General features: G+C 36.7%; 1 protein-coding gene across 11 annotated transcripts in view; it reads left to right on the top strand.

Moving 5' to 3' along the window:
* Positions 1 to 14,430, top strand: part of LOC106881150 (pre-mRNA-processing factor 40 homolog A) — a 124,243-nt gene that overhangs the window by 109,771 nt on the left and 42 nt on the right. For 8 of the 11 annotated variants that reach the window (XR_016243113.1, XR_008264720.2, XM_089357413.1 and 5 more), the window contains 2 exons: positions 835 to 905; positions 14,214 to 14,430. The exon at positions 14,214 to 14,430 is cut by the window's right edge and continues 42 nt beyond it. Coding sequence is in view for 9 of the 11 variants with exons in the window: in XM_089357413.1 (XP_089213539.1) it covers positions 835 to 905; positions 14,214 to 14,306 (164 nt within the window). In the remaining 2 variants the exon portion in view is untranslated. The remainder of the gene's footprint in view (positions 1 to 834; positions 906 to 14,213) is intronic. The other 3 variants (XM_089357434.1, XM_089357428.1, XM_052969965.2) reach the window with 1 other exon arrangement.

Below are 14,430 nucleotides of genomic sequence, written 5' to 3'. Positions count from 1 at the left end.
ATATATATATTTACATATATATATACATGTGTATGTATGTGTATATATACACATGTATATATGTGTTTGTGTGTGTATATATATGTATTTATACATATGTGTGTATATCTGTCTATATCTATACATATGTGTGTGTGTGTGTGTGTGTGTGTGTGTGTGTGTGTGTCTGTGTGTACAAAAAATATGTATGTATGTTTGTAATGTAGGCGATGCAATATTCTGAAGAATTTTGTTTAGCATCCCTGTGCAGTGCACTTGTTGGTTTCCTTGTTGGGTTCAGCTTTGACGCTCCTGTCTTTATTGGATAATACTTACAGCTTTTAGATGTTTTATATATATATATATTTATCTATAATTTTATTAAAGTATTAGACCATTGTTTTATTTGACTGATTCTACTATTTTCCTTGGCATTACTACAGAAATGTTTGCAATTTGGAGCGATATCTACTGAAGTGTCACTTGACCTTAGTGTTGTGGAGGAGATGTTGGCAGATGAAAGCATCAATTTGCAGACAGATATTTTCATTAATTATATTTCTACTATTATTACTTAATAATAATAATAATAATAATAATGATCATACATATATTAATAATGAAAATGACAAATATTGATCTTTAAAAGTATTATTAGTTATTTAAGTCAGCTGAGACGTGTCACAGCTGAATATTTAAAATCTCATCTTGGATACCCTTGGTGTCTAGCCAAGAATGAAGTTTAGAGTTGTTAGCTGCTATTGAATTCTTCCCTTTTCCCAACCATCTATTTAAAAATCTACTTACTCTGAAATGGACAGAATTAGAGCAAAACTTTTCTGTCTTGAATTGCAGATGATCAAGAAATGGAAAGGGCATCGAAACGACACAAAAAGAAATCCAAAAAGAAAAAACATCTTTCCAGAGTAAGTACTAGATGGCATGGATGCTATTAGTAAATATATGGTTTTTGTCTGCTCTTGTATGCACTGCTTCTATGTATGTATGTGTGGGAGTGTAGGTGAGTGTTAAATGGTGAGAATATGTTTGTTTTCTCACAAAACTTACCTTTAAACTTTAGTTTTGTTATCACACTGAAAACAAATCTAAAGTAAAAAAAATTTAATCCTCAAATTCATTCATGTTTCTTTTTTTTTGCTAAACTTTGATTTCTACATATTAGAGATATATTTCTCTCTTCCCCCTCTCTCTCTCTTTCTTTCTTTCTTTCTTTCTTTCTATCTTTTTGTTTGTCTTTCTAAACTCTTTGCATCCATCATAATTTTTAAATAGTCCCTATAGATTTATTACTTAAGTTTTCTTCAACCTAGTTGTTGCTTATTAATTTGTCTTTATAATCTAAGGACTCTCACTTCATTTTTTTTTTCTAGCGACTTTTTCCCTTATGCTCAGTTTTCTGGTATTTTTGGTGATGCTTTTATTGCAAGGGAAACAAAAAATGTAAAGCAATATTCATTAATGGTGTTATGTCAACTGAAAATGCAGTGCCGTACGTTATAAGGATGCTAAGCAACTCACTACATGTGTCACAAATAAAGTTTCAGCCTCCAGTTAATTTTAATTTTTTCCTTGCCTTTTTTTGCCACCAATATAAAGAGGCTGTTTTTATTTTTTAAGCACATTAGTATTAATAAGTTTCATTTATTGCTGTATACCTTTACAAGCAGCCCTGTAAGATTTCATTCATTCCATTACAAAATAACAATTTTCCTGTTTATGTATACTTACAAAAATATGCACACACACACAAACACATGCAAATGTGTATATATGCACTTACTTGTGTGTGTTTGTGTGTGCATGCAATATGAGTGTGCGTGTATCTGTATACTTATACATGTGTCTGCATTTATATAATCTTTGTAAAATTGTAATTCTTTTCAGGTATTAAATAAACTACTGTGTTGTTATTGCTCTTTGCCATTGTGAACCTAAAGTTGATGCTCTTGTTTCTAGCATTGTTGTGTATGCTGTCTAGTTTGTGGGAATAGTTTCTGGAAATGTTTTAGCTTCTACACAGCTGTCTCTTGTCAAAATGGCTTCTGGTTGTGACTACCTTACATCACTAGCAGTACCCATCATAAACCAAATACCGAGTCAATTATTTGTTTGCCCCTTCCTCCACTGATGGTTTTCTCTTGGTAGAAAAAAAAAAAAAAAAAGGAAGGAAGAAAAAGAAATAGTGTTTCTTGAAACAAGCTGGTTAAAAAATTTTCTCTGGAGACATGATTTGGAGTTCATTCCCATTGCATGGGCTCCGTTGGCTAATGTCTTTTACAATTATAAGCTATAGGCTGACCAATACTTTGTGGAAACTGAGAAAAGCCAATTTTGTGTGTGTGTGTGTGTGTGTGTGTGTACACATACACATGTAGTCCAGCCCATGCCAGCATAGAAAGTGGATTTTAAATGATGATGATATATGTAATCATTTAATCTCCATCTTCCATGCTGGCATGGGCCGTATAGTTTGACGGGGTCTGATGGGTCCAAGAACTGCATTGTGCTCCACCATCTGATTTAGTGTATTTTCTTCAGCTGCATGCCCTTCCTAATATCAACCACTGTAACCCTTTAGCATTTTTGTCAAATGTATTGCTTATTTATTCATATTGCTTTGAATTAATCACACATCATTTTGTTGCTTCAAGATTTTAATGTTGTATTGGTATACTTTTAGAATGACATTGTAGGGTAGGTGTGAGAAGTTGGATCTGGTCAGTTTTAATGTACAACAGGTAGAATATTTTGGCCGGATATGACTGGATTGAATGCTAAAGGCTTAAAGAGTGTACTGGGTACTTTTTTTTTTTCCCCATAATACCAGCACTAGAGGTCACCATGTGACTTGCATGACTAGGATCTCCTTTGAATGAGTGGAGCTGTGGTAGTGAGTGATTTAGCTTTATGCTAGGTGATGAGAGGTTAGAACAGGTGAGAAAAAGTTAGAACAGGTTTCTTGCATTACACAAGAGAGGGTGGGAGAGATTGGAGTGGGTCTAGAAAAAGATGAAATGCTGGTGATGAAGTATAGGGGTAAGCCTTCAAGTACAAGAAGAGGAATGGTAGTGGGGTAGATGTGAGTGATGCTTAGAGATGGTAGTGAGGGAGATGTGATATGCTAAGAGATAGGATATGGGTGAGCGAATATGATAAATAATGACCAAGGGTTCTGGGGAGATTGATGATAAATGTGAGTAGGTGATGACTGTAGAGATTTACTAGGGTTGAGCAGTTGTAATGAATGGTTAAGGGTGATGCATGATACAAGTGTGAGGAGGAGGAGGAATATAGAGGAGAGTAGAAATAAAGGTGAGAGTCTGAACAATTAATTAATCTTATGTGACTTTCTGGCTTTATTTCTTCAGTTATAGATTAGTATTTACCTTTGGAAGTATCAAGTGATTGACAGTAAGAATTTACATGTAGAATAGAAGAGGGCTAACTTTGTCATTAGTGTTTTGCCCCTCCTCCACTCATGCCATGTCTGTTGCATGGGTCTTCTACAGCATTACACCTCATCACTTGTTAAGCTTATGTTAGTGTATTTGTGCACCTTAATTCCTCCATACTAATATATCATTTTTAGCAGAGCATGCTTTCTTCATTTCTGATTGTCCGCAATCTTCCGCATTTATTCTGAGCACTACCATGCAGTAGCTCACTTCATACACAAACATTAAACAACCTGAATTGAACAACGAATCCTTTAGCCATTATCTCTTCTGAATGATAATATCGTCTTTATAATATTCAACTAGTATTGAAGGTAGCGGGCTGGCATAATTGTATGCATGCTGGGCAAAATGCCTAACAACATTTTGTCTGTCTTCACATTCTGAGTTCAAATTCTGCCAAGGTCATCTTTACCTTTCATCCTTTCAGGGTCGATAAAATAAGTACCAGTTGAGTCTTGGGGCCGATGTAATCAACTTACCTGCCTCCCTCGAAGTTGCTGGCCTTGTGCCAAAAGTTGAAGCCAATATTTAATTTGTATAATTGTAGCTGCCATAGCAAAAAAGCAAAGCTAGTTAACAAACATGGTTTCATTTTAGAATTGTAATATTGTTTCTGTCAATATATTATTTTATCTCTTTGAAATGCCTCTGATTGTGTTTTCAGTATCTTTTAATTACTGAGATCAAGACCAAATAATTTTAGCATCCCCCTCCTCTCTCAAAAGAGTGTTTTTTTTTCCTGGTCTTGCAAGTACTTGGTGACCCTGTCAGTGCAGGTGCCACTTAAAAGCACCCAGTCCACACTAAAGTGGTTGGCATTTGGAAGGACATCCAGCTGTAAAAACTTTGCCAAAACTGACCTCTCTTGCACTTGTGCCATGTAAAAAGCACTCAGTCCACTCTGCTGAGTGGTTGGTGTTGGGAAGGGCATCCAACTGTAAAAATCCTGCCAAAACAGTTACAGAAGTGTGGTGCAGGCTTCTGCCTGGCCAGCTCTTGTCAAACTGTCCCAGCCATGCCAGCATGGAAGGCGGACATTAAATGACGACGACGATGAAAGTGAAGCATACTGCTTAGATGGACGATAGCAAAAAAAAAAAAAAAAAGTTCTGCATGTGTATAGTAAAGTCTTGTTCCACTCTGTAGTACCTAGTCACAGCCAGGAGGACTGAGCACTAGGGTTAGTCGTAGACACTATATGGTTTTGGTGATAAGATTCAAACTGTGATCACTCAGCCAGTCAGCTGGTTTAGCTATTCACTCTGTCACTCTGAGGTTCAGTGGTTAATCATAATACACATCATTTTTTGTTACTTGACAGTAAGAATTTACATGTAGAATAGAAGAGGGCTAACTTTGTCATTAGTGTTTTGCTTCTCCTCCACTCATGCCTTGTCATTGCTGCAAGTGAAGTCTGAACAGCATTAAAGTGGTTGGAATGTATCAATTTCATATTGAGTACAAACTCAGTATTATATATAAATAATGACAGTAGTAGTAGTAGTAGTAGTAGTAGTAGTAGTAGCAACAACAACAACATGTGCTGTCTTTTATTTTTTTGGTGATTCACAAATCTTGGTTCCAGTGGTATTGACAGAAATTCTACTGGCAAGTAAATCTCTATTTCTTTGTCACATCCATTATTATTCCAGTAGTGAAATCTATTGCTCTCTTATCATATGATTAGTTATTTTAAATGTTTTGTTATTGTGCATAGTTATCAACATCCAATCAATTGTTGCCTCCTCCTTCAGATTCATGGTACTTAATTGAATTTCATTCTCTCTCTCTCATTTTTCAACTCACTGATCACTAACCACCTCCATAATCAGCTTTAATATTGCTCTGTATTGTTGAAGCTTGGTCAAGAATCCTGTTATGGATGGCATGTTCTCTATCATTACATCTCATGTTATCTATTTTCTATTGTATCACTAGCTGTTTACACTTGATTGATGCGGTTGACTGTGACAAAAAACCTAAGAGCTAGTTGTTTTTTCATATATCTAACTTGTTTAAGCAATTTGTTGAGACATCTTTCTCCCTGTCCTTGACTAAAATAATATTGTCTGTTAATAGTCATGACTTTAAATCATTAAAACCAAGTTAAGAATTGATTGTTGGTTATTCATCCATGTTACCTCTATCTTTTGAATAATATCTACTGATAAAATCATGCTAAATGGAAATTAATCTGGTTAGAACTAGTTTAAGTGAAGGTAGCTTTATGAGATTTAATTGTTTTTCCTAGTGTTTAGAAAGCACTTATGTTATAGAAATACACTTTTGATACTTACTCAATTTAGTTTCTGATTTAGGAATAGAAAGTGTAATCTAATTGGGTATTTGTTTAATGAATAGATTTTTTGTGAATTATTCTCAACTGTACTTTGTATAATAGTTCTTTGTTAATTCACTTGATCAATATGCTCTAAGTTAGTAAGTGTTAGAATCACTTCTTGCTTGTTAATTTAATTCTTATTTGGTCAACAGCTTTGCAGTACTACTGACTTAAACTGTTTTACTCGATGCTACAAAAACTAAAATGTGAATGAAATAAATTAAAATATAATCTGTCTTGAATATAGTTCTGTGACTTGATTACAACAGATACTGTTGGCTACATTACATGTACATTGAGTCATTAATTGTAATCTGAATTGACTATGTTGTTTTATATCGGCACACTTTAAGCATTTCACTAGAAATGTCAAAAGCAAATTATACAGTAAGAAACTTTTGTGTTAAAGCCGCTGGAAAACCATTTACGAAATGCACAAACAATTAGAAATGACACTTTATATTTCCTTACTGAGTGGAATAAACTTTGTGTGTCTATAATCATAGAAGCTGATAGAGAATGCTCCTCAAAAACTTCATATCCTCATTGCCCTCATTCTGGATTGAGTTCTGGATTTACAACATTTGTACCACTGGCTAGAAAAATGGATTATAACTACTTCACCATCTTTTTTTGCTTTCACCATGGACATGCTGATAAAGTCAGAAATCTAATATCAAAGATTTCCAGGCATTGACTGGCATGCAACAATCACTGATAAAAGCCTTCAAATTTGGTCTGACTATAATGTCATCATCAGTTTGAGGTAACAGGTGGATCCTTTGAGGATTTGAAAAGCTTGTCTATAATGAGCTTTATAACCATCAAAGTCAAGTTTCTTTGTGCTGAAGAGGGAAAGTTATGAAAAAGTTGTGTTTCGCCTAATCTGAATCGGAAATTAACCTCCTAGTATTTACAGAACAAGCAGTCAAGAAACTTTTTTACTATCCACAAAATGACCTGAGATCTTGAGAACTGATTCATGAATATTGACAATTTAAGTTGCCTGCTTCAAGTTTTGGATATACTAGCATTGCCACCCTAAGTTTTGTGGCCACAGTAGCTCTATGATGTCAGTATGTCAGCTGTGAAAGCTCCGAGAAAGAAGATAGCAGATATTTAAGATGGTGGCTTGGCTTATAAAGGAACCTATGTAGTATTGCTCTGTACAGATCCCACCTTAGGGCTCTCCCCTTCAGCAGCCTCTTAAAAAAATTTGTGGTAACACAAACAATCTAGGCATTCAGAATCTACAAGGATGCTTAAGTAGCTTGCATTGAAACCTGCATTGGTAGTTACTGGAGTATTGTGAGAATTGCAGGTGGCATAGAAACTGTTAGGGCAGATGGTTCTTTTTGTGACTGTGGTGATAGGGCATTAAGGTCTGGGTTACTTTCCAACTCACACTGAAGGACTCAATACTTATTGAAGAGCCTCAATAATATTCATTATCAAGGTGCTTGTTTATATAGAAGCTTCAGCAATACTGATTTCTCAAAATGACTGTTCTGAGAAGCAACTGTTGACAAAATGTTGAAGCAATAACTATTGATTAAGGTGTATGTGTGTACATGTATGCACACGTGTGTGTAAGTAATCATCATTGTTTTAATTTATGCTTTTTCCATACTAGCATGGGTTAAATAAAATTTAGTCAAATTTACTGTTTGGATACCTTTCTTGATAACAGCTTTCCCATTTTCAAATAAAATTCTTAGTTTCCTTGTCTTTCAAATGACAACTGGTCAAGGCCAGAACATGTTTTTACACAACACATAGACAATGTCAAAATGATAGAAAATCACAATTTCAGACACACACACACAAATATTAGAAAACACCTGCTTATGACACCAAAGTCATCTACAACAAGAGCAAATGTTGAAACATGGTTGCCAAACCAATTGCTATAATCCATCCCTGGACTGTGAAGTTAAAAAGATGTTTCATTCCTTCATTACTCTTATAATACTTATTTTTATTCTTTATGATGCCTAACACCCACCACCACCACCACCACCACCACCACCACCACCACTACTATTGCTTTTTCTTGTCTACCCTTTCTCATTGACATTAAAGCTCTGGGTCACAAGCAGTATGATTCCATGTTGGAACCCTTCAGCAGACAATTATTAATATCGTTGGAGAAAAGGCTTGAACTATACAACTTTAACTTTTTTCCTTGAATTGGATCTTAGTTTTCATATGTGTCTAAGATCATCTTATCCATCCAATTTTATTAAAAAAAATAAAATAACTTATTTGGATTGATAATCAACTGCTCTCTTCCCCAAACTTTATGGCTTTGCGCCTTTGTAAGAAATCCTATAAATGTCTGCAAGTAAGAAATTGTTGTCATTCATTTATTTTTAACCAGTCGAGACCTTTTTAGACTCCTAAGTAACACCAAGTTGAATAAAAACAAGGGGAGTCGGTCAAAACTTGGAGTTCTCTGACGCAGGTCGCTCCCATGTGCAGGTTGCTTACAAGGCAGACCCCACTCAAGCGCAGCAGGGAACCCCAATGGTGGACCCGGGGCAAATTGGCCGCGCATCGGGGCCCCTACTTTTGGTGACCGCAGCCACCTCCTCAAGACCTGGTCCCAACACCGATGCAACCGTGACGAAGGGGGTCCCGGTGTATTAAGGTGGACGGCGCCATCCAAGCACACCACGAACCAGACTTCAGTGACATGATAAGACTAATGATAAAATGATGATAGTGCAAGATGAAGTGATGAAAATCATCCTCTCCCCAAATGGATTTCTGTCAACTGATTACAATTACCTTCCTTTTTACTTTTTTCAGTCATTGGACTGTGGCCATGCTGGGGAACTGCCATGTCCCATTCCCACCCTGCTCCTCCCAGCAAAATTATTCTCGCTACTTAAGAAAAGCTCTAATTGCCACAACTCTGTATGTGTAACTTGAAAACTTCTGCTCTACGTGTGAAATCCTCTTGTTCATTTTGTAAATCAAATTAGAAGTGTTGTTGATGTTTGCATTAATAATGATAATTTCTTTGTTTGCCACAGTGTTGAGAAATGAGGAGACATTTACAACAACAGTGCTTTGCTATGACGACAAACACAACATCAATAATAATGTTTAATAATAATTAGATAGGCATGGGGTCAGAAATTCTGGGAGAAGGCACGGCCTTAGTTATTGGCTGGTACTTTATATTATCAATGCTCTAGAAAGATGAATATTGATCCTCTCAACAGGATTTTAACTTGGTGCATAAAGGGCAATTAGTAAATTCTGCCAGGCATTTTGTCCATTGCTCTGATGGTTCGGTCAAATGGTAATGATGACGACAATAATAATCATCATCATCACCAGGCTTTAATCTTACTGGGCCTGAGTTTGTGCACATTAGATTATACTGATCAAATTGGGTAAATTTAATTTTCTAGACACGTGTGATTAATGAATCTACTTTAACAGATTTCCTTAATCATTATTGATTCTGCACTATGCCACCCACCACAATTCTGACTGTCCCTTAGGCTACTTGAAAGCAGTTTTAATTACTATATAAATCAATACTGATATATAATACCATCAGTGTTAATGTCCCTGTCCACTGTTGTCTTTGCTGTATAACTTCAGATAGTTTGTTCAACATCCAGCGTGTGTATGGGTGTATTTTTTTTCTATTTTGTTGGACTGGGAGAGTGCAGCAGTTATGATCTTTGTAGGCTCTTCTAGATTGGTAACACTATTATTTATGGTTGGTGTTCCGACTTGAACTACTTGTCATCTGTTGATGTTTAGCTCCAGGTCAGCACTGATCAAAGACTGTCTCTCCAATCTGTTTTTCTTTGTTTCTCTTTCTTATGTCATCCAATGTTCCTCCCTCCCTCTTTCTCCCTCCCTCCCTCCTTCTCCCTCCCTCCCTCCCTCTCCCTTTCTCCCTCCCTCCCACCCTCTCCCTTTCTCCCTCCCTCCCTCCCTCTCCCTTTCTCCCTCCCTCCCTCCCTCTCCCTTTCTCCCTCCCTCCCTCTCCCTTTCTCCCTCCCTCCCTCCCTCTCCCTCCCTCTCCCTCCCTCCCTCCCTCCCTCTCCCTTTCTCCCTCTCCCTTTCTCCCTCTCCCTTTCTCCCTCTCCCCTTTCTCTCTCCATCTCCCCTTCTCCCTCCTCCCTCCTCCCCTCCTCCCTTCTCCCCTTCTCCCTCCTTCTCCCTCCTTCTCCCCTTCTCCCTCCTTCTCCCTCCTTCTCCCCTTCTCCCTCCCTCCCCTTCTCTCCCCTCCTCATTTCTCCTCCCTCTCCTCATTTCTCCCCCATCTGCCTTCCATCCTCTTTTTCTTTTTTTCTTTTCTTTCTTTCTCTCCCTCGCTCCCTCCCTTCCTTCTTCCTCCTTCCTCCCTTCCTCCCTTCCTTCTTCCTCCCTTCCTTCTTCCTCCCTTCCTTCCTTCCTTCTTCCTTCCTTCTTCCTCCCTTCCTTCTTCCTCCCTTCCTTCTTCCTCCCTTCCTTCTTCCTTCCTTCCTTCCTTCCTTCCTTCCTTTGAGGGATATTATCCTGCTATTTAATTGGGTGAGCTACCTTATTGAGGGAGGAATATGAGCAAGGTGAGACTTCCACTGGGAGAGAAACATTATTTTGTGTAAACAGGTAAAAGTCTGAACAAAATATGGATAATGAGTGGGTGGGTGGGGTCGGGGAGATGGATACATTGGTTAAGCTTATATGTATGTAATGATAGGCAAGTTGTTAGTTTTGAAGAGCAAAACCCATTATAATAGTTGCGGATGAAGCAAAGAAACGGTAGAAAGTGAAACATTGCCAATGAGCTGAATGGACATGTTTGTATGTGTAGCTGTGGCAGGGGCCCCCCTTCCTTCCAATTCCCCTGATATATGAACAATACTATGATGTAAAAGGTTAGAAGAAGAAACCCCATCTTTTGGATGCAATTTTGGCTAAGAAACTAGCTTTATAAAAACTTGTTAATATTGTGAAAGCATGAGTAAATATTATATTGAAATATTCAGTTTTGAATTACTTACCCCCTTGTGACATAACTCTTAAGTCTGAAAGTGAGTTTAGTAAACATTGAGCACAAACTTGATTTCTTCATTGTCTTTGAAAGTGCCTGTGTGTGTTTGTGTGTTTTAAGAAATATACTGTTATTTCTGTATTATGGTGTTGTGCCAATGTCCCTGTAGATATTATTTTCATTGTGTGATAGTCATGTGCACATCCACACATGCATTATCAGTCAACACCCTTGCATCTTTCTTGGTCATTAGCCAACTGCAAGTTTTCTTCCATCTTCTTCCTTGTCAGTTTGTTGATATTGATCAGTTATTCCCTTCATTTTTTCCTTAATACCTCTTGTACTGGTGGTGCCTGTTCATGAATTACCATATTTCACTATAGAGGAAAGTTGTTATGGTGTCAAAAGTCACATTGCCAAACCGTTTCATTTTTCTATTTCTGACAGTTGACAGAACTTTGTTTCCTTTCCTAATACTCATTAAAGGCTACTTATGAAAAATATACTAACACTTCCAGTTACATAGAATATGCATGTTTGATCTCGGAGGGAGTTGCAGATGACTGAGGAAACACTTCACTGTAAACAGTGCTTTTGATTCACCATGAAATTGGTCTCTGGTTTTCTGTCTCTGGTCATGTTGCTATTGTGTCTGTCTACACGCACATAGAAAGTTTCAACCTTCGTTTCAGTCAGTCTGCAGTGCAGTAAATATCTGGCTTGTGATTTTTGCTTCAGTTTTTCTCTCACTTCTTCTTCCACACATGCCATTCAAATCACATACCCTTTACCAAAGCTAGTGAATATTTCTGTACACTTTCATTCTCGGTGACTGTCTCATCTTAACCTTTGCTCTACCTTTCAACTTAGCACATTCAGGTATATTGTCTCCACCTACTGCACATCTTCCACATTCATTCAGTTATACCTCTATCATACTTCATGCCATCCATGAACATAGTGAAAGAAACCCTTTGTTGTTTAACCCATGGTTAACCCTGATTTAGTAGGCTTATGATTGATGACAGTCCAGCAGTGATCATGTGCACTGTTTTGTTCATTCAAGTCTACATTATTCAATGTGCCTTTTCTTTAAAAAAAAAAACAGTTGGATGTGATTTGAGGGAGACTTGGCTGCCATTTAATGCAGATTCAGAAGCCACGTAGTGGTTTCCTTTGGTTGTAAATCCTTTTGCTAACAGAAGCAACACCTGTTAAGCATTTCACTCCTTCCCTCCTCATGCTGGTTAAATTGATCTCGGGTGAACTAAGCCATTTCTGGTTTGGCCACAAATTGAATTCAATATCCATGGCTGTACATAAAATATTGACCTTTTGATTGTTGCTCTCACATCTGTCAGTCTGTCTGTCTGTCTCATGCACTTGTGTATGTCTTTAATTTACTATACGTTAGAAATTGTGTTGTTATTCACTTTATTTCTAACTGCAGCACACTATTTATTTCTTCTCTTTAATTACTCTGGAGGCTATTTATTCTGTGGAGGCTGTGTTTTAGAGTCTCACACACCAATAGTTGAAAGGCAACCGTTTAACTCCAGTGACACTAAATTAAGCACCACAAATCAATATTACTGGTTCTTTCTTGCCTTCACTGATTCCACTAGTTTTTAGTAATTGAATTTATTTATTTTTTATTTATTTTACTTCTATGGCATGGGAATCTATTTGTCTCCATCGTCATATGAGTTATAGAGAATATAATCAAATTTATTTTGTTCATTGTAGACTTGAAGGCACATTGATTTTTGTGGTTAGAATATTTCCACATGCACACACATCTTGCTCTATACATATATGTCTATATATGAATGTCTGTCTTTAAACATAGGTGTGAAATTCAACCAGGAAATATATTTTTCATTTAAATAAAAGAAAAAAATAATGTTTTCTACTTCGTTTTCTCTATTTTAGTAAAAACTTGGTTCACTATGCATTTTAAGAAGTTTGACCAATATGAGAGAGAGTGTTGCAAAGCCTATATGTGTTCTATCACTAACCACTCAACTATAATACTTTGTGTAATGTTATCTTGAAGATTACTTCATAGTTGTGCAGTTTGGGTATCCAACTGGAAAAGAAAATGATTCCTTCAAAAACCATACCACATAAGCTTGCATAGATAAATGGAATGAAAACAGCAATAAATGAATAAAATGGACAGCCTGATACCTAGTGGGGACTTTCGCCTTTTAGTAATGATAATTTCCTAATGGCCAATGAAAAAATTCTCATAGTTTGGTGTTAATTACCTCCTGTTTGCTGTAATGATGTTACAATAACCCTTTCTACTATAGATACAGGGCCTCACATTTGAGGGAGGGAACTAGTCGATTACATTGACTCCAGTACTCAACTGGTAACTTATTTTACCGACCCAGAAAGGATGAAAGGCAAAGTTAACCTTGGCGGAATTTGAACTCAGAACTTAAAGTCAAATGAAATGCTGCTAAGCATTTCATCCAGCATGCTAACAATTCTGCCAGCTCGCTGCCTTATAATGATGTTATAATGGTACTAGCTGAATTGTTGTATACTGATGATTACTAATGAGTAATTGGGCTGTGTTAGTGTTTCTTTTTTATCTGCTGCATATTGTTATTTAGTCCCAGGTTAGTCCTCAATTCAGCAGACAGACCTATGATCATAAGCATTCTAACCAAGGCCGTCCTGTTTGTTTTTGTTTTTTGTTTACCCTTTAGCATTTAAACCGGTCTTACCTAGCCAGAATATTTTACCTGTTTTAAGTTCAAACCAGTCTGATTTGACCTCTCACATCCACCCTACAATGTTATTATAAAAGTAAAGGAGCACATCATTTGAAATCATGAAGCTACATGATAATGCAGGATTAATTCAAAAGAATGTCTATGTGAGAATAACATTTGATAAAGTAATCTGAATGTCAGAGGGTTAAAGGTATCTAGGACTTCATTGTCCAGTGTGTTCTTTTCTGTGATGGAAGGATATGTTTTGAGGAAAGTCAGTAGCTACATTGAGCAAAGAAAGCAACTACATTGATGTTCTCTTACTAATTCTTGTACTTTGCCCATCTGGTGTCTAGTCCATATAACTATTGCAGCCTATATATCTGAATATACTTGTTATAACAAATCTATTTAGATATGGGGAATTATTAATTTTATAATTTAAAAGAAAAACAATAATTGTTTCATGAGAAAAATTGAGGCTGGCAAGACTGATACAGGTATGTGGAATATCTTGAGTTATCTGCAGGGGTCAAAAAAAAAAAAAAAAAAAAAAACAATTCTGCACCCTTTCTGCTGTAAATATGTTGTTTCCCCGCAACCTTATTCCAACTGCCCCTCACTGATGTAAGAAGTTACTCTTTTTTTTTTTTTTGCTAACTTATTTTTATTGTTATTTTTAGGCTGACTGGAATTCATCAGACAGTGACGTCAGTGAAGGGGAGTTAGAGAAGCGACGACGGCACCTGCTGCAGCAGCTAGAAGCTGACCAATAATAAAACAAAGCAAAAAAGAAGTGTTCTCTTTGCCAAGAACTATTTACTACAACCACACCACCACCACCACCACTACTATTTACTATTACTACTACTATTCTACTACTATTCTACTACTACAACT

Source organism: Octopus bimaculoides, chromosome 1, assembly GCF_046866305.1.
Source record: "Octopus bimaculoides isolate indiv1 chromosome 1, ASM4686630v1, whole genome shotgun sequence".
NCBI classification, from domain to species: Eukaryota; Metazoa; Mollusca; class Cephalopoda; order Octopoda; family Octopodidae; genus Octopus; species Octopus bimaculoides.
The sequence above is the reverse complement of the archived record's forward strand: the minus strand, read 5'-3'. Positions and strand labels throughout refer to the sequence as shown.